The sequence below is a fragment of the Hyperolius riggenbachi genome, chromosome 12, assembly GCF_040937935.1.
Source record: "Hyperolius riggenbachi isolate aHypRig1 chromosome 12, aHypRig1.pri, whole genome shotgun sequence".
Classification (NCBI taxonomy): domain Eukaryota; kingdom Metazoa; phylum Chordata; class Amphibia; order Anura; family Hyperoliidae; genus Hyperolius; species Hyperolius riggenbachi.
Window position 1 is genome coordinate 60,559,324 of NC_090657.1, and position 24,013 is coordinate 60,583,336.

General features: G+C 43.2%; 2 protein-coding genes across 2 annotated transcripts in view; one reads left to right on the forward strand and one right to left on the reverse strand.

Moving 5' to 3' along the window:
* The window catches only part of DGKE (diacylglycerol kinase epsilon), a 42,616-nt gene extending 34,964 nt beyond the window's left edge, over positions 1-7,652 (forward strand). Inside the window, exons 9-11 of the mRNA XM_068263419.1 lie at positions 1,130-1,257; positions 3,567-3,678; positions 6,397-7,652. Of these exons, the coding sequence (XP_068119520.1) occupies positions 1,130-1,257; positions 3,567-3,678; positions 6,397-6,603 (447 nt within the window). The 3' untranslated portion in view covers positions 6,604-7,652. The remainder of the gene's footprint in view (positions 1-1,129; positions 1,258-3,566; positions 3,679-6,396) is intronic.
* A 10,783-nt stretch (positions 7,653-18,435) lies between these two features.
* EBI3 (Epstein-Barr virus induced 3) overlaps positions 18,436-24,013 on the reverse strand; it is a 31,391-nt gene continuing 25,813 nt past the window's right edge. Inside the window, exon 7 of the mRNA XM_068262557.1 lies at positions 18,436-20,394. Coding sequence (XP_068118658.1) covers positions 20,245-20,394 — 150 coding nt within the window. The 3' untranslated portion in view covers positions 18,436-20,244. The remainder of the gene's footprint in view (positions 20,395-24,013) is intronic.

The window sequence follows — 24,013 nt, forward strand, 5'->3', positions numbered from 1 at the left end:
GGTAAAGGAACATGCATGCACCTTATGAAACTCTACCTTGGTGGAGTCAGGTGAGTTGTTTAGGGAAATATTCAGGTAGGCCGGTTAGCATCAGTATGAGGCATGTAAGCAGGAGGTCTGAATATGGAGTCAGGTGAGATGGGTAGTGAAATATTTAGTGAGCCATACAGTAGTACAGTAGAGTCTCAGTTATTCGGAACTCGGTTAATCAGCAGTCTCAACCAACCAGCACAAATCGCCAGCAGGACTGACAGTGGTGAAGGCCAACTTCTTAGCCTGTTTGGGGCTCTGCTGTGCTGAAAGACTGGATTCCACAGCTCCCTCAAGGTTAACCAAATAGCAGCTTCAATAGAGTTATCTTGTTTCAGATTAGTGTACTGCTTTAGACCACAGTTGGCAGAACTACTTGTGCTGTAAATTCTTGGAATGCTTTGATGTCTCTCTGCCAGCAGAAAATATACAAACCGAAAGTAGAAGTCCTCTGTTATTGTCTCACACTGCCCTCTAGTGACAAGTGGCCATAAATACACATTACAGCTGTACTAAATAGAGGCAAAAAATAAAATAAAGAAACAAATAATAAAATGTGCTAAAATAAACTGGCCAGGAGCACTTGCAAGCCTCTACATTACATTGGCTGCTAAAGGGTTAATATAATTTAGATTACTGCATTTTAACATTTAATACATTCATGGTATGTACAAGTAGGTACATAGCATATGGCGTAGCTTTAAGAAGTATATAGCAGTGTTCTCCCCAGGCCCTTTTAGCCGGATGCTCCACCCGGCTAGTTTTGTTGAGCACCCGGCTGTCATCGGCTCCTCTCCTCCTCTGCTGTGAGCAGAATTGTGCAGAGAAGCACCGGCCCAGCATTCTCTCATCTCGCCCTCCCGGCTACTTTTTCATGCCACCTGGCTGGAAAAAAATTCTGGGGAGAACACTGTATAGTATAGCAGATATACTGTATAGCTATGAGAACATATAGGTTGTTGTGTTCAGAGAATCTTAGAATGTGCTCCCACTTACCTTCATGTGCTTCCGTTATTAACTGACCTAGTCAGGCCACCCCTCTGTGCTCAATGTCATATCACAGAGTGTGCTCCAATCTCTTGCACTGTATCACTTGCAGCTGGAGCTGGATGGAGAGAGAATATCCCTACCTAACCTGGAGGGGATTGTAGTGCTGAACATCGGCTATTGGGGAGGCGGCTGCCGGCTGTGGGAAGGAATGGGGGATGAGCCGTATCCTCTGTCCAGGTGAGTGCGCAGGGAAACCTTTGTTCAGTACTCAAGATAAAGTGTGATCAGTGCAGCACTCACTATGTTTAACCACTTTAGCCTACAGTGTTGTTTCACCTTATGCATCCGAGCAACTTTCACCTCCCATTCATTCGCCAATAACTTTATCACTACTCATCACACTGAAATGATCTATATTTTGTTTTTTCCACCACCATTTAGGCTTTCTTTGGGTGATACATTTTGCTAAGAATTATTTTATTCTAAATCCATTTAAACAGGAAGATTAAGAAAGAAAAGGAAAAACTTCATTATTTCTCAGTTTTTGGCCATTATAGTTTGAAATTAATACATGCTACCGTAATTAAAACCAATGTATTTTTTTGCCCATTTGTCCCGGTTATTACACCATTTAAATTATGTCCCTATCACAATTTATGGCGCCAATATTTTATTTGGAAATAAAGGTGCATTTTTTCAATTTGCGTCCATCACTATTTACAAGCTTATTATTTAAAAAAATTATAGTAATATACTCTCTTGACATGCATATTCAAAAAGTTCAGACTCTTAGGTAAGTATTTGTTGTTTTTTTAATTGTAATTTTTTTTATTTTTCCTTTAATTAAAATTTGTATTTGAGTAATTTTTGGTGTGGGAGGTAAACAGTTGATTTTAAATGTAATATTATCTTTATTTACTAAAAAATTCATATGTGTGTAGTTTTACTATTTGGCCACAAGATGGCCACAGTCAAAAAGTCCTGGAAGGGAACTTTCTCGTTTCCAGAAATCATTAGGACAGGAAACTTTTTTTTTTTTTTGTGTGTGTGTGTGCAGAAAGACAGCGGCCTCTGATAAGAGACCAACGGTTTTTCTGCCAGGGACTTAGATAGATGAATGGGAACTATGTTCCCATTGATTGATCTCGGGGATCTCGGAAGGCGGAGGCACGTGCAATCGCGCGCCCGGTGCAGTGGCAGCAGCACAGTCTATCTGGACGGATATATCTGTCCAGATAGACTTAAAGGGAACCTAAACTAAGAGGGATATAAATGTTTCCTTTTAAACAATACCAGTTGCCTGGCAGTCCTGCTGATCTCTGACTGCAGTAGTGGCTGAATTATAGACCTAAGACAAGCATGCAGCTAATCCAGTCTGACTTCAGTCAGAGCACCTGATCTGCATGTTTGTTCAGGGGCTGTGGCTGAAAGTATTAGAGACACAGAGTCAGCAGGGGAGTCAGGCAACTGGTATTATTTTAAAAGGAAAAATCCATATCCTTCTCAGTTTAGGTTCTCATTAGGAGTTATCAAAATAGGCCAAATAAGCTTATCTCACCTGGGGCTTTCTCCAGCCCCTTGCAGCCAACTGTCCCATGCCGACCGCTCCACTCCCCACCGCTGTCCCGGTCTTGCCGCTCGGTATTCAGGCAGACAGCGGGGTCGGCCTTACTGCGGCTACGCGAAGCCACGTTGGCCACGGCAAACTGCGCAGGTGCAGAACTACTGTTCCTGCGCAGTTCGCCATGGCCATGATTGACAGCGGCGCTTCACGCATCCGCAGTAAGGCCGCCCCACTGTCGGCCTGAATACAGAGTGGCGAGACCGGGACAGCGGCGGAGAGTGGAGCGGTCGATGTGGGACAGTCGACTGCAAGCGGCTGGAGAAAGCACCAGGTGAGTAAAGCTGATTTGGCCTAGTTTGCCCTGATAACTCCTGCGTTACGGACGAGCTCAGCTCGTCCAGTACCGCTGCGCTGGACTGCTCAGGCCCTGGTGGGCCGATTTGCATAATTTTTTTTTTTCAAACACGAGCTAGCACTTTGCTAGCTGCGTGTTTGTTCCGATCGCCGCCGATCCACCGCTACCTGCCGCGAAAGAGGGGCCCCCCCGCAGACCCTTTGCCAGGCTGCGCTATGGGGTGGATCAGGACTTCCCCTGATGTCGATGACGTCAGTCCGATTGTCGCCATGGCGACGGGGAAAGCCCATACAGGAAATCCCGTTCAGAACGGGAATTCATTGCTCAAATATCACTGTGTGTGTCTCCTATATGATATATTTATACACATTTATATTTATACATTTTTTATCGTAACAACCAACGATTTATACAGGAAAATCATAACAATTAACAAGGTTGCCTAAACTTTCGCATCCCACTGTACTGTAAGTCTTCCTGGTCTGTTAGTTCAGTGTGTGTGGCATGAATGTGTAGTATGGGAGTGTCTTTTGCATCGAAAGATTGTCTGTGATAAGCATTCCTCTCTTGCTATTCTCTAAAATAATGTGAGCTCATCATTTTGACCATTGCTATTTGTTCCCAAAGGTATGACGATGGCCTACTGGAGGTGGTCGGCGTTTATGGATCATTCCATTGTGCACAGATTCAGGTCAAGCTGGCCAATCCTGTCCGACTTGGCCAAGCGCACACTGTGAGGGTGAGTCCTGTAGTCTCTGTTGTAACTTACCTGGTTATTTGCATGAAGAAGTCTTCTCATCTCTGATAAATTGGAAGTATGGCCTGCATCAGTTTTTCTTAAAGAATCACTATTGTGAAGAATTGTACAATTTATAATATAAGTTACTTACAGTAGGTAGTAGTTATATGACAGGTCTGACTGGTTTTGTATTAGTCCATTTTCATCATTAAAGAAAACCAGTAACCTTAAAAAAAAAAGTTAGATACTTACCTAAGTAGTGGGAAGCCTCTGGGTGGTTCATAAGCTTCCCATGCCCTCCTAGACCCCACCACCATTGGTTTGGGACCTTCTTTTTGTTTGTGGCCACACTCCCCTCCGTGTACTAGTGGCTGAACGGCACATGCACAAGTTCAGCCGCGCCTGCACAGTAGGACGAATCCTCTTGTCGGATATGTTCAGAGGGACCCGGCGCAGCAATGGTTGGCTCGCAGATGGATTAGGAAACCTCTGGTCTATCCAGTATCTAACTTTTTTTTCTTCTTTTTTAGTTAACAGTTCTCTTTAAAGGATACCCGAAATGAATAGTGAGGGTGGAAATTAAGCCAAACATAGGTGAGGGCATGTATGCTGATACTTCTATGTTTCAGATTACTCCCGGAAGGCTCCCCTTTGCTGAGGTAGCGGGTGCAACTTAAAGTACTACTTACCCTCTTTTCCCCTCCCCTTAAACTTTTAATATTGTTCTATTGCTGGTGCTGCGACTAGCACACAGCACCGGCCTCCCCCCCACTTGTGCCCCCTCTAGCCTCCGTTGTGCTCAGTCAAAGCCTTCGACTGGGGCAGAACGTCGGATATCATCGGGGAGGAAGTGACCATTCTTCCTACCCGCTGTGTGCACATAACTCCGCCCCCTCCACCTTCCGTTTTAGATCCTTGTGTTACACTGCACACAGCGCGCAGGGGATCTGCGCTCTGTGCGGACTTGTGATAATTGAGATCGGATATTCTTCCGACCTCAATTAACATGAGGCCACACACAGCACAGCTCCCCTGCACCCTGTGTGCAGTATAACACATGGAACTAAATCGGCAGGTGGAGGGGGCAGAGTTATGTGCGCACAGTGGGGAGGAAGAACTGTCATTTTCTCCCCGATAATATATGCTGTTATCGGCCCACAGGGGGGTGCTGGAGGGGGAGGGGAGGATGGTGCTGTGTGCTGTGAAAGTCCCACGGCACCAGTAATAAAGTAATTTAAAAGTAAATTCCTACCAGGTCAGCAGTACTTTAAAGGACAACTGTAGTGAAAGGTATATGGAAGCTGCCATATTTACTTCTTTTTAAGGAATACTGGTTGCCTGGCTTCCCTGCTGCTCCTCTGCCTTTAATACTTTTTGCCATAGACCCTGGACAAGAATGCAGATCTGACAAGATTAGCTGCATGCTTGTTTCTGGTCTAATTCAGGCATGACTGCACACAAGTATAGCAGCAGAGCTGCCAGGCAACTGGTATTCTTTCAAAGCAAATAAATATGGCAGCCTCCATATACCTCCTTTAAGTTGCCAACCTTTGACCTGGAGCTAGTAAATCTGAGCCCAACCTTTGACCTGGAGGTAGTAGATTGGAAGCCAACCTTTGACCTGGAGGTCAAAAACTAATTAAAGCCATGCCCGCTATGGCAGCGAAAAGGAGCCTATCGGAAGTAATCTGAGAGTTATTTTTGGGTCCGCATACATGCCCTCACCTATGTTTGGCCTTATTTGAACCCTCACTGTTCAGCTCGGGTATCCATTTAGGGCGGTTTCACGCTAGAAACCAGCTTCATAGGTTCGGTGTGATTGGATGATCGCATTGCACCATAATATCAAAAAAGCCTTTAGAGATTTCTGCGGCAATGCACGGTAATCTCTTATCTGGCTGAAAGCCAAACTAAAAGTGATGCTCTCTAGCGCTCACTTCCTGTGGCGAAAATACGAAGTGCATGGAAGTGTATTGACAAAATACGCAACATTTAAAAATATCTGCGGTGCCATAGACTTACATGACTTCCGATCGCCGCAGTTGGTCGCCGATAACGTGCTGTTGTTGCGTTAAATCGGGTACTTGCGCACTGCAGTGAGGTAGGTATGAAACCCCATAGGTTTTCATTGCTTTAGCATTACCCTGCGGTAAAAAGGGTAGTGCAATGAAAACATCCCAGTGTGAAAGAGGCCTTAAAGTTACAGGTTTGTTTCAAAGAGACACTGAAGTGAAAAAAATTATGATATAATGAATTGTATGTGTAGTACGAATCATTACTAGAATATTAGAGGCAAAGAAAATATTCTCATATTTTTATTTTCAGTTAAGTTTTTTTATAACATTGCAGCATTCTCTAATATTTGCAGTTTGCACACTACTCAGTATTCTAAATGATTTTACAGAGCAGACCAGTGAACTATTGACCTGTCCTATAGAAGAAAAAACAATACAATGATTTACAGTTGAGGTTGGCTCTCTGCGACTCGTGGAGCTCAATGGCTCTTTTGCATAGATAACTGGAGTTTAACTCTTCCTGTACTGGAAACAATATTAGACTTGTGTCTCTGCTCCTAATATTTTATTTCTTAGCTGTACTACACATACAAATCTTTATATCATTTTTTTACTGCTTCAGTGTCTCTTTAAGAATAGCTTCTAATCGCTATTATTGTAGCAATTTCATTCTGTTTGACTGCTGTTTTGCTGGTGCCCTCAGCTGGTGCTGAAGAACTCTAGGATGCCCATGCAGGTGGACGGGGAGCCCTGGGCCCAGGGGCCGTGTGAAATCACCATCACTCACAAGACGCACGCCCTCATGTTGTACCACCTAGGAGAACAGACGGACGATGACGACGAAGACCCATCCAGCGACTCCGACCAAGACACCCAATGCGACACGAAACGCTCTGAGAAGATGTCGTAAAACCACAGCTCTATATAAGATATCCCTTAACTACTGTTACATTCTGAGAGTCCTTCTGCCTCTGATGACAAGAACACCATATATTTATTTATTTAATTCTATTTCCTTTTGTTATCATGTACCTGGCATCATGCAGAGACTGATAGGAATTGATCAAGCCAGGCAGAGCGGGAATCGTTCAGGTGCCCATCCAATGCTATGATTGGCCAAAACGGAGTAAAATGCTTAAGGTTCATTTGAACCTGAAGCAATTTTAACTCTGTTAAGAGATTGGTGCAGTAATGAGATCTGGAGATTCTGAAGTCTGATATTCCAAAGTAACGTTCCAAATATATCGTGTTTACATGGATTTTCTTTCTAATAGGTTGCATTCAGACCTAGGTGAGGTGGCATTTAAAGTGTAACTCCTCTTTCAGAAGGAAAAAAAAACTCTGCCTCTGGTCTGCCGGGCCCCCTACAACTCTTCCCCATGTATGTACTCCCAGCCTCCAACATGTGCTATTATTAATAATCTGTCATGGTCAGACACACAGGTAATAACTCTGCTCTCCTGGTTTGCGTCCACCCCCCACACACACACACACACACCTCCAGCTTCTACTAAAATGGCTACTTCAGTATATAAGCAGACCATAGTGGTGCTGAGAGTCATGACAGACTGTGTTTACATGGATTCAAAGTGTACCCCCGAAACATGTTAAATAGCAGCATTTGTACTTAGCTGGGGCTTCCTCCAGCCCCATGTACTCTGTGGGCTCCCTTGCTGTCCCCCTGCGCAGCTCTGTTCTACAATCTTCTCCAGGGATAGGCTCAAGTCGCGTTTGTCGGGCTTTACTGCACATGCATGGCCTGGCTGTGTGCACACCCCCTTCATGCTTCCATTTTGCAGAAATGGGGGGGGGGCAAACAGAGCTCCCCATGGGGGCGACAAGGTACCCCTCGGAGTACATGGCACTTGAGGAAGCCCCAGGTAAGTATAAATGCTACTATTGAACACGTCTCTGGTTTCCTTTAAGATTTAAATAAAAAAAATTACTGAACACCTAGCATATTGGTTGTGAGGGGTGGTCTATGAAATGTTCATATATATTTTCCCCAGTTGATGTAGATTTATGCCGCTTTAAATGGACCAATGAAATGCATCAGCTGCTGCTAGGGATTGTCTCTTTTCTAATTTGCCTAGTTTTGCATGTTAGCTTAAAATTAGCATGAACTGATAGCATTGACCTTCCTGAAGTGGAATTCGATTGGTCCATTATCAAGCTGCATCAATTTGCATTCAACATTTGCATAATCCTACATCAACTTATAATTATTTACATGTTACTGACTATCCCTAACAGCTGATTCAATGAACCAAAAATAGTTCATGTTCTAACTGTGCGCATTGCAGATCCTCATGATCTATTCAACACAGTACTCTCTTTAAGCTGCTCCTCTTGCTTCCATGTAAAGTCCTCTTTTAGGTAATAGAATGGAGTCTTGGGTGGACATAAGTGCTGGAGGTTTGGGGAGGGGGGTAATTTGAGAGCTTTATAGTAAGTACACTTATTTTTTGAGGGCCTGATAGTGGAAGCAGGAAATGTGGGTACCCGTAAGTGGCTTAAGTTTGGGATGCCTCTATAGGCGCATGTATAAATAAAAGCTATAGTGTGAAATTTGGTAATATACATATTGTTTTTACCTTATCCACTGGGGCTTGGAACCTGCCCCCATCTCCCAGCAGCAAACGTATTCATACATTGCGCTGTTCTAATTGTATTATAGGGTGAAATTTGGGCGTTGAGGTCGCCAGCAATGCAAAATATGGCTACAATTCACAGCCGTACGTTGCATTGGGCAGCCCTGGCGCAGATCTCGTGGGCGCTCACATTTTTTGCTATAGCTGCCATTTATACAGGTGCTTATGGCTGCGCCAGAAAATGTTTGTTTTTTCTGTGGATGGTTGGGGTGGGAGGGTTTGGTTAAGGTTAGGCATACTAGGGGTTAAGAATAGTGTTGGGGGATTAAAGTTAGGTGTCAAGGTGAGTTCAAGGGGTTAGCCATAGGGGGATAATGGTTAGGCATCCAGGGGCGGTTTAAAGAGTAACTGTTAGGCATAAAATACACAATAAGTTCTCTACTGTAGGCTGATAGAGCAGTAGAAAGGATGCTAACCAGGCAATGTAAAAGTTTAAAATCCTTCTTACTTTATTTTTTCATGTAGATTTCTCTCCCCATGGTCGCAGGCTCTAAGTGGGTATGCACGGACGCAGAAGAGAAGTGACAGACATGCTGAATCAGCCTGTTTGGCTGAAGCCTCTGTCACTCATCTCTCTGCGCTGCTATTGGCCGCCTGGTCTCCCCTTGTCTGCGCTGGTCGCAGCTGCTGTTTGAGCGCACGGAGGGGGGCCAGAGGCTATCTCTTGTCACTGTCCTCTGCCCCCCTCCTTCAGTGGCATGTCGGCCGCCGTTCTGCCACCCGCCGCCGCCGCATTCTCTCTCTTCCCTGCACTGATCAATGGGGAAGGATAAAGACGGCGCACACAGACTCACAGAATAATGGTTCCACGCGCTGAAGTATCCTTCTATACTCTCTGCACTACCGCCGGCGGTAGTGCAGAGAATAGATTGGAACGACAGCACTTGCATCCATTATTAATTTAGTCTGTGGCTGCTGCATTTATTCCTCCCTGCTGTGCTCAGTCAGTGCAGGGAGGAGGGGGGTGCTGGGGGGGAAGAAGGATCTAGTCGAACACAAGATGACCTCTGCCAGCAACAGGAGCCTTCTAGTTTCCACACATAAAAATCACAGAAATCAAAACTTGGACACTACAATACATCTGTTATGTAAGTAGAGCATGTATTTATCTACTTACATATGTGTTTGTTTGTTTTTTTTTTTTTGGGGGGGGGGGGGGCATTTTATAGCTAACAGTTACTCTTTAAGGTTAGCCGTTGGGGCGAGTAAGGTTAGGCATTGGCAGGCCGGTTGGTTAACATTAGGCATTGCGGAGGGAGGGTTATGTATAAGAATAGGGTTAGGTTTTCCTATTGTACAATATCAGTAACATTTACTAATGATAAATTCCACTGTAAAATTGTATTGGAATATTGGTAAAATACTGATATTCAACTATCGCCCATTCCCAGGCACCCAAATGTCCCCGGGCCTGTATTTCGAGTACGCCTGATAGTCACAAGGCAGAAGTTAAGTTGCATGTGACTGCTTAAAAGAAAGGCAAGCCGAGAGACTAAAGTAATGGGATGAAGCCAAAACAAGGAATAGAAACGTAATACTGTAAGGGACAGAAGGGCAGTAAGAGGACAGTGTATACTGTAGTGTAGAAGATTATAGTCCTGCATAGTTTGTCTTGTGTGGACATCCCCTTTCCTGGGAAGCATTACTTTTCTCCCTCACTGACGTCAACTACTTTCACTTTGACACTTCCCAGCACCTGATTGGGTCACAGCAGGAAAGCACCTGACAGAGGTGCACCATGGGAGAAAAGCTCGACTGGAAATCAAGCTGAATGTGCTTCCCGGCGGAATACTCTGCCTCTATATCTTATATGCCTCTATATCTTATATGCATTAGCTGAAGGGTGATGATGGCCAGATTTGTCCAAGAGACAAATCTCTCTCTGTAGAAATCTGACTAGAGCTAAATCTGTCGTCTGGCCATACACCGCAGGCTGATTTCGGATTGATTTCAGCATGAAATCTCTCAGAAATCGGCCAAGTGCGCCACTTCACTGCTGCCCTTCCAATGTATAAATGTGCCCACCCTGTGTGCATTTATACACTGCCTACCTGTTCATGCCAATCCGTCTTCCGCTTCCCGCTCCTCCATTTGTGCTTCACACGCCACCCGTGTGACGTGCCATACACTATAAGCCACTGGCGTGTGAGGTGCAAATGGAAGAGGAAGACGTAAAAGATGGATGGGCGTCATTGGACAGGTAATGTAAACGTGCACACACGGGGGAAATATTTATATACTAGGGGGAACAGTGCCAAGGGTTTTGCCTCTCCTCCCGATATTGCTTGCCTCTATTTCCACGCACCCGATCAACAACGACAGGCCAACATCTTGCAGCATGTCCGATCGATACATGCGACCAATTTTGGCCTGAAATTGGTGGCATCGATAGGACATGCTCTTGGCACAGATTTTTATCCAAATCAATAATAATTATCGGATTGGATGGTTGATTAGCCACCAGGTTGAGAGATCTATGGCCACCTTAACTTGTTGATTTGATTTACGCCATCGTATACATTCCTGCACATTAGAGAAAGTGGATTGTTTACAGAGCAAGTTCGTATGACGGTACGCACATGGTAGACAGAACTCAGCCGAGGCGGCCAACCGTGGCCTCCATAGAGAATCTAGCTTGTGTAGAGTTGTCCTCTGACCAGAAGGAGGTGATGGGCAAGTGCATTACACCCCTAGAAGCATCTCCGTCACTGACTGACCTGTCGTCCCTCCTCCTGTCTTCCTAGAGACAGTACAGGCCACTGGGGTGTAACCAACCAACGTATCTGTAAAGCGCTCGTTTCTAGCAATGTGGCTGAGCTGGATTTTGATGGTCGACACTAATTGCGTGTGTGCACCTTTATGACAAGCCATTACTGATAAGCAGAACTCTTGCTTTATTTTTTTATGAATAGGCTACTTCAAGGGTGAATTTAGCCAGATCGGCTAAAGAAAAAAAAGAAAACTGTGGACAAAAAGGAATATAATAAGAAACCAGCACAGGTCAGCATAATGAGAAGTTGAAGTCTTAGAGAGATTAACCCATTAGCAGCTTCACCAGAGAAATCTCATATGAGATAGGAGCACTGCTTTTGACCTCAGGCGGCAGAACTCGTTGTGCTGTAAATTCTTGGAATGAAAATATAGAAACTGAAAGCAGAAGTCCTCTGTTATTGTGTGACACGTGGCCATAAATACACATTACAGCTGTACTAATTAGAAGCAGGGAAATGTAACAAATAAGAAATAAAGAAAATGTGCTAAACTAAATTGGCCTGGAGCATTTGCAAGCCTCTAAATAAATTGGCTGCTAAAGGGTTAAACTAAGGTTATTATTTTTGGCTTGACTTACCCTTTAAACTGACCCCATGTGGTCTCCTACAGTTATGTTGCGGGAATCAGAATCCTTATACTTGGCAACTGGGCCAAAAGATGAATCTCAGGCGTTGGGTGTTTTCAAGCGTAACGTTATTTTATAGTCATCGATAAGATACGTAGCCTCATTGATCCTCTTCCTATAGTGATAAGGAGTGCTGGGTGACGTCCTGTGAAGTCCCTTTAGCCTTTTTAGGTGTAAAGTTACCAAACTACCTTTGTTTAGTAGCTGTGTCTATATATAGCTTTTATGTAAGTGTGTGTGTGCACTACTGAACATAAATGGTTCATGCTTAGCTGGTGAGCAGCCCGTTACCACACAGAGCTGTTCCGGACCTCCAGCTTAAGTGAAACTATTCATTTTCTTCACTGTATTCTAACGCACAATTTTAAAACCGTGATTTGGCTCTAGCTACACAAGCATGTGGACAATAGAAGTCTTAAAGTGAAGCTGTCATGTCAACAAGTTGGTACACTGTGCATTGGTAGCCCTAGGTTCTTACTATGCATGAGGACCTTGCTTTTCTTAACTTTGAGCTTGAACTTTAAGAAAAACCCCAACCCCACTTTATACCCCAATAATCAACTCCTAACCCTTATCTCTTTTTTTTTTTTTTTTTTTTTTTGCTTCAGGGCCATTGCTTAATCCTCTGCTGTAATATTTTTACAGAAGCAGTTTTGGCTTAAAGTTTACCTGTGGTTGGGTGGAAAAAAACCTAGATACTTACTTCAGTAGTGGAAAACCTCTGCATGGTCCACAGGCTTTCTGTATCCTAGAGTCCAACGATACTGCGCCAATGGTCCCTCTAAACCTGTTCAGCAGGGGCTTGGGGGCTGTGCCCCTGTCCAGGAGTTAGCATATCCGGACTGGGCATGTACTAGTAAGGTCCGTGCAACGCTCGGTAGCCCACTTCCTCAGGCAAATCTAAACAGAGGCGCCCTGTTCGTCCTGATAGAATTCAAGTTGCTTCTTTTTATATTTGCCTGAGGAACCGGGCTACAGACCCATGAAACGCGTTGCAGCACTTTTTTGGCGTAAGAAATGAATGTTTGTTCTTTTTTGATACTTATCCATCGAGTCTTCTCTGGGGAGGTAAGTCCACCACTACCACCCCATTTTAAAGTGTTTTTAACTCATTTTACACTGTACTAGCTCCTCTGTTTAAGCAAAGTACAATTATTCACCCTTGTGGATGGGTATTCTCTCACCCTTTTTCTACATCTACAGAGCGTGACTTCTTAACCTGAGTGGGGACAGTACATTTTCCCCATCCGCTCATACAATGGTTGCCTTGGAGGTAACCCATCTTTGTGAGTAGTTTTACAAACTATTATACCATTTTCCTATACTAATCACACTCCACTATAGTGGACCATCCAGAGGCTTTCAGCTACTGAGTTACATATCCTTCCTCCTCCCCCGCCCCCCCTCTTTAACTCATCTGGCAATATGCTTTCCAGATTTTAGGGTCTAAAAGCGGTGCAAATTTTTTACCGGATTTTAGACCCTAAAACCAGTACAAAATCATGCTGCTAGAGAGATCTGTAGCAGCCCCAGCAAGTTACTCACCTCCCTGGGATTCAGCGCTGCAGTTCTCCCTCTGTCCTCCGGGTGGCCTGTAGTGCGATCATCATCTTTCGTCATAACGACAAACTGCGATCTCACCTGAGGGATGCAGAGCCTCTAAAGGATAGGAAGGAGAATGGCTGCTGGCGTCTGGATCCTGTGGGAGGTGAGTTAACACACCTGCTGTGCGCTATACTCTGCAGAGACCTCCCAGCAGCTACCCCGAGTCAGGCTCAGGAGTACCGCTACTGGCTTCTTTCCACCTGAGCCTGATTAGGGATAACCGCCAAGGAGGTTAAGCACCTGCTGCTGCTCTTCGCCTGTCATTTTCTAAAATGTCCAATTGCACAGTCTGGCTGTTTTTATTGCCAGCCCCGATCCACCATCTCTCCACTGAAACAAGCGCTGCAGTCAGGTATCGGCCCCAAAGTTGCCTACTTTGACTGTTCTTTTGCTAGTCTGACTAGTTTGGTTATTTTTACATGACATGATAGTCTCACTTTAAGCAATGTAAAGCCAATCACTGTTTGAGCTTGTTTTACACATCTTTTGCTGCTAGCTACATTACAATGGCATATTTTATTTCTTGTTTGTAGTTACTCATGGATTGTAAGATCACTTGTCCAGGATCCTTGTCTTGTCATGTTTTGCAATTTATTGCATAGGAAAGTTTTTGTAATTTGCTTCCATTGTATAGCACTGTGTAATATATTAGCATTTTAAAAAATGAAGGATAATAATGATAATAGTTATCTATAAAGTGAGGGTGATTTCTTAATTCAAAGATTAAAATCAAATTCCACTTTTGTTGTTAACTGAGCAATCCCTACAGTTCTGCTCTACACATTCTAGAATTGACGTCACATTTCATACTGCATACCTTGATACAGAGCACAAAATCGCACAGACCCTCCCTCATGATCCTATGTTGCCAGCCATTCAGTTAGCGCAGGTGTGGAAACTAACAAACAAGACCTGCTTCTGGCATACAGTTAGTTATGCAGAATAAGGAATACCTGGACTGTCTGCACTGAACTGCAGAATACAGGTTCCAGGCTATAAACGGCCACAGTCTGTGCTTACGGACAGTTTAGGAATTTTGTAGCGGACTACTAACTGAAATGGAACGGTAATTAAAGCATATTGCAGAAATCTTTTTCCAGCACTAATACGAGTTTGCTGCAATTTTTTAGCAAGTAGAATTTCACTTTTATAGTGCACAAGTGATCTCTAACAAAGTTATATCAATTCACTGTTTAATACTTTCTGAATCCCTAAGCCAGAACTAGTATGCAGATCAGATGCTCTGACTCCTCCCCTCACCTGCTGTGCAGATCTGTAGATCAAGGCTATATACTCTTGCAACGTAGCTTGCTGATCATAATCAGTGGAGGTAATTCAAATGTCTTTTCCAAGTGTGTTTAGGTGCTCCTTTCCTCCCCCCTTCTTAAGCCCCATACTCAACAGAGGCCTTTTAGGCTCTCACAACTTTTCTTGTGAAACACCTACAAAAAATCTCTTGCTATTGTTCAAGCAGCTGATAAGACTTATAAGTAGTCAATTCAACATTTGCATTGACTTCTTATCAGACTTATCAGCTGCTTGAACAATAGCAAGAGATTTTCTTTTTTTAGGTGTTTCACAAGAAAAGTTGTGAGAGCCTAAAAGACAGCTGTTGATTGTGTGTATGGGTGGGGTTTTAGGGTTGGATGGAAGTGAGGGTGAAAATAATTAGTATGAAGTGAAAGTGGTGCAGTCAGCGGTACCATTCTGACCAAAAGGTCCTAAAAATATTCGTTATTATACAATAACCTTGCTTTAAGGTGAACCCGAGGTGAAAATAAAGTGATGAGATAAACAATCGTATTAATCCTCCTACTCCTAAAATATATATAAATATATATATATATATATATATAGATATAGATATAATGTAGCCATGGTTTTATTTTATATTTAAAATGTAAACATTTATGAATGTTTTATCTTTTCTCAGAGGCAGCCTATTAAGTGTCCCTAAATGAAAATGCATGAACTACTGACCTTTTTTCTATCACCCCCTGCTCTCAGAAGTTGTATTCTGCCAGGAAAACGTTTATGGCTATTTGCTTATCACTGATATTTACTATATTATAGACAAAGCAGGGACAGGACAGAAGCTGTCACTTCCATACCTTAAAATTAACTCTTTCAGGCAGCAAAAAAACAAAGTAAAACAGCCTTGTTATTAATATCAAGTATAGATGAACAGAGGGGCCAACAGCATAAAAATGGAAAAAATGGAAGTTGCAACGGTGGACTCTGACCTACTCCAACGGACACAACAATAGACACGTGTTAACACACACAAAGGCGCTTAGTACAGACCTGGATGGCATTTGCTCTATACTCCTGTCTTGACTTCCTGATGAAGCGGGGTCACGCCCGTGAAACGCATTGCAATTATTGTGGAGGGTATGAATACATTTGTGTTTTATACGTTAACACGTGTCTATTGTTATGTCCTTTGGAGTAGGTCCGAGTCCCCCTCTGCCACTTCCATGTTTTAAACTTTGTATATCATTTTTATCCTGTTGGTGCCTGTGTTCATCTATACTTGATATCTGACCACCCTTGGTGGAAGGGTGGACTTCTTCATGTTTTCTTTCTATCTACAGAGCGACTTCTTATTCCTGAGTGGGGACAGGCTTGTTCTCCCCGCCTGCTGTTACAGTGGTTGCCTTTGAGGTGACCCTGGTTTGTGAGTATATCTATACTTACCTTTAATCTTGTTCCCCCATAATCCAATGCATACTGCACAATATTGGGCTCTCGGTGTCCCTGTCCATTTGGTTATGAATATGTTTTGCACTATACATACTCATGTTTATCTCATCATGTCACATGTCACCCCGGGAACACTTTAAAAATGAAAGAAGAATTCATGGCATTCCAATTACAGTGGCTTGCAAAAGTATTCGGCCCCCTTGAGGTGTTCCACATTTTCACATTACTGCCACAAACATGAATCAATTTTATTGGAATTTCACGTGACAGACCAATACAATGTGGTGTACACGTGAGAAGTGGAACGAAAATAGTACATTATTCCAAACATTTTTTAGACAAAGACAAGACAAATAACATTTATATTGCGCTTTTCTCCTTGCGGACTCAAAGCGCCAGAGCAGAGCAGCAGCCACTAGGGCGCGCTCTATTGGCAGTAGCAGTGTAAGGGAGACTTGCCAAAGGTCTCCTACTGAATTAGTGCTGGCTTACTGAACAGGCAGAGCCGAGATTCGAACCCTGGTCTCCTGTGTCAGAGGCAGAGCCCTTAACCATTACACCATCAGCCAACAAATCAATAACTGCAAAGTGGGGTGTGCGTAATTATTCAGCCCCCTGAGTCAATACTTTGTAGAACCACCTTTTGCTGCAATTACAGCTTCCAGTCTTTTAGGGTATGTCTCTACTAGCTTTGCACATCTAGAGACTGAAAACCTTGCCCATTCTTCTTTGCAAAACATCTCCAGCTCAATCAGATTAGATGGACAGCGTTTGTGAACAACAATTTTCAGATCTTGTCACAGATTCTCGATTGGATTTAGATCAGGACTTTAACTGGGCCATTCTAACACATGGATATATTTTGTTTTATACCATTCCATTGTTGCCCTGGCTTTATGTTTAGGGTCGTTGTCCTGCTGGAAGGTGAACCTCCGCCCCAGTCTCAAGTCTTTTGTTAACAATGGCTTTCTTCTTGCCACTCTTCCATAAGAGCCAACTTTGTGCAGTGCATTACTAATAGTTGTCCTTTGGACAGATTCCCCCACCTGAGCTGTAGATCTCTGCAGCTCGTCCAGAGTCACCATGGGCCTCTTGACTGCATTTCTGATCAGCGCTCTCCTTGTTCGGCCTGTGAGTTTAGGTGGACGGCTTTGTCTTGGTAGGTTTACAGTTGTGCCATACGCCTTCCATTTCTGAATGATCACTTGAACAGTGCTCCGGGGGATGTTCAAGGCTTTGGAAATCTTTTTGTAGCCTAAGCCTGATTTAAATTTCTCAATAACTTTATCCCTGACCTGTCTGATGTGTTCTTTGGACTTCATGGTGTTGTTGCTCCCAAGATTCTCTTAGACAACCTCTGAGGCCGTCACAGAGCAGCTGTATTTGTACTGACATTAGATTACACACAGGTGCACTCTATTTAGTCATTAGCACTCATCAGGCAATGTCTTTTTTTTTTGCGCAATTCTCAATTTTACTGGTAGCGCGCCCAGGCTATGCATATGCATAGGTAGAATTTAGTTAGTGTTAGGTCCCCTCCCATGGAGGAAAGACTTCTTCGACAGTGGGAGGGACAAGTACCTAACAAATTGCAAATTGTTAGTGAAACTAACATCCTCCAAGTGGTAGACAGGTCATGTGTATGCTCATTGTGTATTTGAATCCCATGAGTGGGGTGTGCACTTTTTTGCAGGTAAGCACTCATCTGTTTTTAAGTAGCGCTGTTCATTTCTTTGCAATGTCTATGGGCAACTGACTAAACTCAGACCAAAGGGGGCTGAATAATTACGCACACTCCACTTTGCAGTTATTGATTTGTAAAAAAATGTTTGGAATTATGTATGATTTTTGTTCCACTTCTCACATGTACACCACTTTGTATTGGTCTTTCATGTGGAATTCCAATAAAATTGATTCATGTTTGTGGAAGTAATGTAACAAAATGTGGAAAACTTCAAGGGGGACGAATACTTTTGCAAACCACTGTACATACTGTGGATGTTTACAGATCTCCAGTAAATGGGCTTGTTTTTTCTGTTATTGTTTGTCTTTGAGACCTAGTTACTTAGTTACATAGTTATTTGGGTTGAAAAAACGCATACGTCCATCGAGTTCAACCAGAGAACAAAGTAAAACACCAGCCTGCACCCTCACATATCCCTGTTGATCCAGAGGAAGGTGAAAAACCCTTAGTAAATATCTATTATTTTTTTTTTTACAAAAATAGCAGAAGCAGCTGGCTGGATGTACCAATGTTTGTCATGGGCTGTCCCTACTCATTCTATTTTTCTAAGTAAGAAAACAGATGTAATTGTTTACAATGCAGTAATTGAAGGATGAGAAGCTTTTCATAGATACTGTGAAGTTTATTTTTACTGTAAGCAAAGTCATTCACATGTACTGCAATTCCACAATGACAAATAAACATGGCTCCTGACACAAATGGCTGCACTTTTCTTGTATTTTGTTGTTTAGTCCATCTAAAATACTTCATTTTGGCCATTGTCAAAAAGGTGCCCAAATGACAGGGCAGATTCAACCACACCAGGGATTCTGATCCATGGCAGAATATTTTCCAAAATATGGCAAGTTCATCTATTAACTCCACCTTAAAAGAGAGGCTGTGTAACGTTTAATACAATTAGTTCAGGGCCCCAGATAGCCTGAAAAGATGGGGGTTGTGCCCATATGACCTTTGATTCAGAGGGTGTGGATACCCAGCAGACACTCTGGACTTCCTGGTGGACCTCCCCTACCATGACAGAGTTCTGGCAAATTTGATTTACTCTAGGATCAGAAGTATTGGACACTGTGATCAATCCAGACTCTTGGGTTGCTCCATTTTTATAAGTCCATCCCTTTTCCTGTCAAAGGCTTAAAATAAGCTATTTGGCCACATAAGTTTAGCCTTTAAGCCAAGGCAATTCTGGCCCACTCTCAGAAGTCTAGGCCCTCTTCCTAGATCTGCATGAATAAAGTCCCAAGTATTATACCTCATGGAACCACTGACAATAATAACAGGTTTATGGACATTTGGGGCTCTTGGTTGGCATGGTTCTTCAAGAGGACTACTTGACTTTGGTGTTTGCCAATGATTCTTTGCTACTTTGTATTGAGTGTTTTTTCTTATGAGGTATGGCAGCTTTGTCAGTTATGTTCATATTTTTAAAATAATACTGAAGTAAACCTTTAACCCATTAGCATCTTCAATAGCGTTATCTCATTTGAGATAAGTGCACTGCTTTTGACCTCAGTTGGCAGAACTCCTTGTGCTGTAAATTCTTGGAATGCTTTGATCTCTCTCTGCTAGCAGAAAATATAGAAAATGAAAGCAGAAGTCCTCTGTTATTGTCTCACACTGCCCCCTAGTGACAAGTGGCCATAAATGCACACTACAGCAGAACTAATTAGAAGCTGGGAAATGTAACAAATAAGTAAAAAATGTGCTAAAATAAATTGGCCTGGAGCACATGCAAGCCTCTAAATAAATCGTCAGTTAAAGGGTTAAAAAAAAGTTATATACTCACTTATGGAGAGGGAAAGGCCCCGGATCCTATAGGGCACCCTCAAGTACGGACCTGCTCATCTTCAGAACAACTCGGGGACATGTGTACTTCCAAAGCCTTCATGAGGACTACTGAAGTTGTATTCAACCAGTTGGTCTACTAACTTTCACTGGGGACAGTGGTGGACCGTGGGCAAGGAGAGAGGACTGGGAAGGCTCTATGGGATCCAGAGCCTTTCTTCTCCATAGGCGAGTATCTGAGGGTTTTGTTTTCCAGGTTGACTTCAGTATTACTGTAAAGCCTGTGCTTGGAGTTAGATGGTATCATTTGTGCTCTCTACGATTTGGAGACTGGACCTTGTACTTGGATCTACAGATTATTACTACTACCATCTTTTTTGCTTTATGATAGACACATCTTTTAAAAAAAACCTGAAAAAACAGAGAAATGGGATTCCTAAAGCAAGATATTACATGATGTAAACAGTCATTATAGATTCAGGGTAACTGCCAGAATGGGTAAACCCCCTCCCCATAACTTTACTGTGCTATAAACACAGCACCTAGTTAGATTTGGGGGCGAACAAGGATATGGCATTGAGAGGCAGGAAGTTTGAAACTGATGGACATCTTTGCTGCAGTCTATGCCCTCCTCAGTTCATTTCCAGGAAGACCACTTTCTTCCACCAATCAGTTGTTAGTTGGCTTCCCAGTGGCCACTGCACTCCACTCACTGTAGTGTCCGGCTTCAGTGAAATCCTTGGCAGCCACTTGTGCCAGTACAGAGAAGTTAAGGCTCAGTCCGGTGAGGGTAACTTGAGTTTTCTCAGTAGGTCCAATCTTTGTAGAGTGCAGAGATGTGAGAAAGAAGCTATTATTTATTATTATTTAGCATTCATATAGCACCAACATCTTTTGCAACGATGTACAGAGTATATTGTCTTGTTACTTAAAGGGGCACCATGGCGAAAAATTGTAAAATTTAAAATATGTGCAATCTTAGAGAAATAAGATGTATGTTTTTTCCAGAGTAAAATGTGCCATAAATTACTTTTCTCCTATGTTGCTGTCACTTAGAGTAGGTAGTAGAAATCTGACAGAAGCGACAGGTTTCGGACTAGTCCATCTTTTCATAGGGGATTCTCAGCATGGATTTTATTCTGTATAAAGATTTTCCCTAAAAATGATTTAAACAATGATGCTGGCCAGCTTCCCTGCTCGCTACACAGTTTTTTGGCAGTTGGACAGAGCAACTGCAGTTCACTAAGTGCTTTTGAAAATAAATAAATCCCTGAGAATCCCCTATGAAGAGATGGACTAGTCCAGAACCTGTCACTTCTGATTTTTACTACCTACTGTAAGTGAAAGCAACATAGGCGAAAAGTAATTTACTCTGGAAAAAAAAACATACTTCTTATTTGTGTATGTTTGCACATATTTAAAATTTTACAATTTTTCGCCATAGTGCCCCTTTAACTGTCCCTCAGAGGTGCTCTTAAGGTGGCCACACACCATACAATTTTTTAAATATCTGTTCAATTTAAGAATTGCAATCAATTTTTCTGACTGATTGTAACATTTCAAAAATATGACCAATGTACCACACACACGTATGTTCAATTTTTCCCCAATTATGATAAAAATGATTGGAAACTCTGACAAAATTGCTAGGGTGTGTATATTAATAAATTGACAATCTAACACACACCATACAATCTTTAGAAAGTTTGAAGAAAAATATCTGGCTGTGAGAGATCGCGGAAAAGCCGCCGCGTGTGCTATTGAGCAGGCAGCTGATTCCGCGTCCAGTGCGGCAGTTTGCACGCGGAAGCGTGTGTCTAGTGGCAGGGCGGAACGCGGAAAAGCCGCCGCATGCAACAACAGTCAGGCGGCTGGTTCCGCGTTTGCACGCGGCAGCGTGTCTGGTGTGGCTGGGTCTGTTAGTGCACACAGGCTGAGGAATACACGCGCGCGCTGAGAGGCAGAATTCTTATACTAGGCAGGGAGAGTCAGCTGACTCCTGAGCAGGATACTATTGGTTGAGCAATTAGGGGTGGTGCTGGAGAGCACTACTCCATATATAGTTTCTGCTGGCCAGTTGCAAGTTGTCTGCCGTTGCGATCACTACGTGGAAGCACTCAGACCTCAGTCAGATCCTACAGTGTGTTTGAACCAGGTGGACCTGGGAATTCACACTTAAGCTCAACACACACCATACAATCTTGGTTGTACAGATTTACCAAATCTATGTAGTATAAGGGCCAACAGATTGAAAATACCTTGAATGATTGATTGGATAAGCTCTTATACTACATGAAAGTGGTAAGATTGAACAACCAAGATTGTATGGTGTGTGTTGAGCCTTAGCCAGATTACTTGAACTGTTATTCTGTTTATGCTCAGACTAGTCCAGGGTGTAGAGACCAAGGACCTCACACCCAGCTTAGGGAACTGTACTATCATTTGTGTTATACTCCAGACTAGTTCCAGGGTGTAGAGACCAAGGACCTCACACCCAGATTAGGGAACTGTATTACCATCTGTGTTATTCTTCAGACTAGTTCCAGGGTGCTGAGACCACGGACCTCGCACCCAGACTAGGCATTGTTTGATATCTGTTATGACTTATTGCTTTTCTGACTACTCCTCTGTCTTCTGATTCGGTACCTCGCATATCTGATATTCCGTTGCCAGACCCTGCTTGCCCTGGATACCGAATCAGCCTTCTGTCTTTGTACTTATCTGTCAGTGTGTTGCCGACCTGGCGAGCCCGACCTCGAGAGCTATCTCTCCTATTAAAGAGAACCCGAGGTGGGTTTGAAGAATGTTATCTGCATACAGAGGCTGGATCTGCCTATACAGCCCAGCCTCTGTTGCTATCCCAAACCCCCCTAAGGTCCCCCTGCACTCTGCAATCCCTCATAAATCACAGCCACGCTGCTGACAAACAGCTTGTCAGAGCTGGCTGTGTTTATCTCTATAGTGTCAGTCTGCTGCTCTCCCCGCCTCCTGCAGAACTCCGGTCTCCGCCTGCATCCCTTCCCTCCCTGCTGATTGGAGGGAAGGGATGGGGGCAGGGACCGGAGCTATGCAGGAGGCGGGGAGCAGCCGAGACTGACACTACAGATGTAAACACAGCCTCACAGCACGGCTGTGATTTATGGGGGATTGCAGAGTGCAGGGGGACCTTAGGGGGGTTTGGGATAGCAACAGAGGCTGGGCTGTATAGGCAGATCCAGCCTCTGTATGCAGATAACATTCTTTAAACACACCTCGGGTTCTCTTTAAGAGATAGTCTCCAGACCAGATAGTGACATCCACCTTCAGGTGTCACTCACTCTCTGGCCTTCCCTATCTTCAGCCTGTCTCCACCCCTTGAGGAGTCTCAGGCTGCTGGAAGGTTCCTGTGCTCTCAGAGCAGTGTCTCTTTACTGTCTATTATCACCTGCTCAGCAGCTGCATTACTCAAAGTACTACTGTTGCACCAAATACTCACATACCAAAAGTTGTCCAGAGGTTAGCAATATATCTGTATTATCAGTGATTCTGCAGATCATCAATAATCAGGTATATATCTGCATTCTTGGTGATACTGCAGATCACCAATAATCAGATTCTCTCTGCGTGCTGACACCAATCGTTACACTGGCATTCCAGATCGATAAAAATCAAAGAAAACGGGAAATCCGATCGGATTTTTTCAGTCGAATGAAAAAAAAAAGGCTTTCGATTTTTTTTCGGAAGATCCAATCGTTTTTATCGAATTGCCATAAGATCGGATCGTTTTATTGTATCATGTGTGACCACCTTTAGTCTATTCCCATGAGAGGTTCGGTCGGACATAATCGTAGTTTAGAGGTGGCAGAGCCCAGGGGGCCCTCTTCTGTCATCTGCACCAGTGTTTATGTTTTTAATTTTGTTTTGCAACTTCCAGTATGCAGATGCAGGTTAGTAGTTAGGGAAGGGGGTATTTGAGAGGGTATACAGTGATGTGAAAAACGATTTGCCCCCTTCCTGATTTCTTATTCTTTTGCATGTTTGTCTCACTTAAATGTTTCTGCTTATCAAAAACCGTTAACTATTAGTCAAAGATAACATAATTGAACACAAAATGCAGTTTTAAATGATGGTTTTTATTATTTAGTGAGAAAAAGAACCTCCAAACCTACATGGCCCTGTGTGAAAAAGTGATTGCCCCCCTTGTTAAAAAATAACTTAACTGTGGTTTATCACACCTGAGTTCAATTTCTGTAGTCACCCCCAGGCCTGATTACTGCCACACCTGTTTCAATCAAGAAATCACTTAAATAGGAGCTATCTGACACAGAGAAGTAGACCAAAAGCACCTCAAAAGCTAGACATCATGCCAAGGTCCGAAGAAATTCAGGAACAAATGAGAACAAAAGTACTGTAATTGAGATCTATCAGTCTGGTAAAGGTTATAAAGCCATTTCTAAAG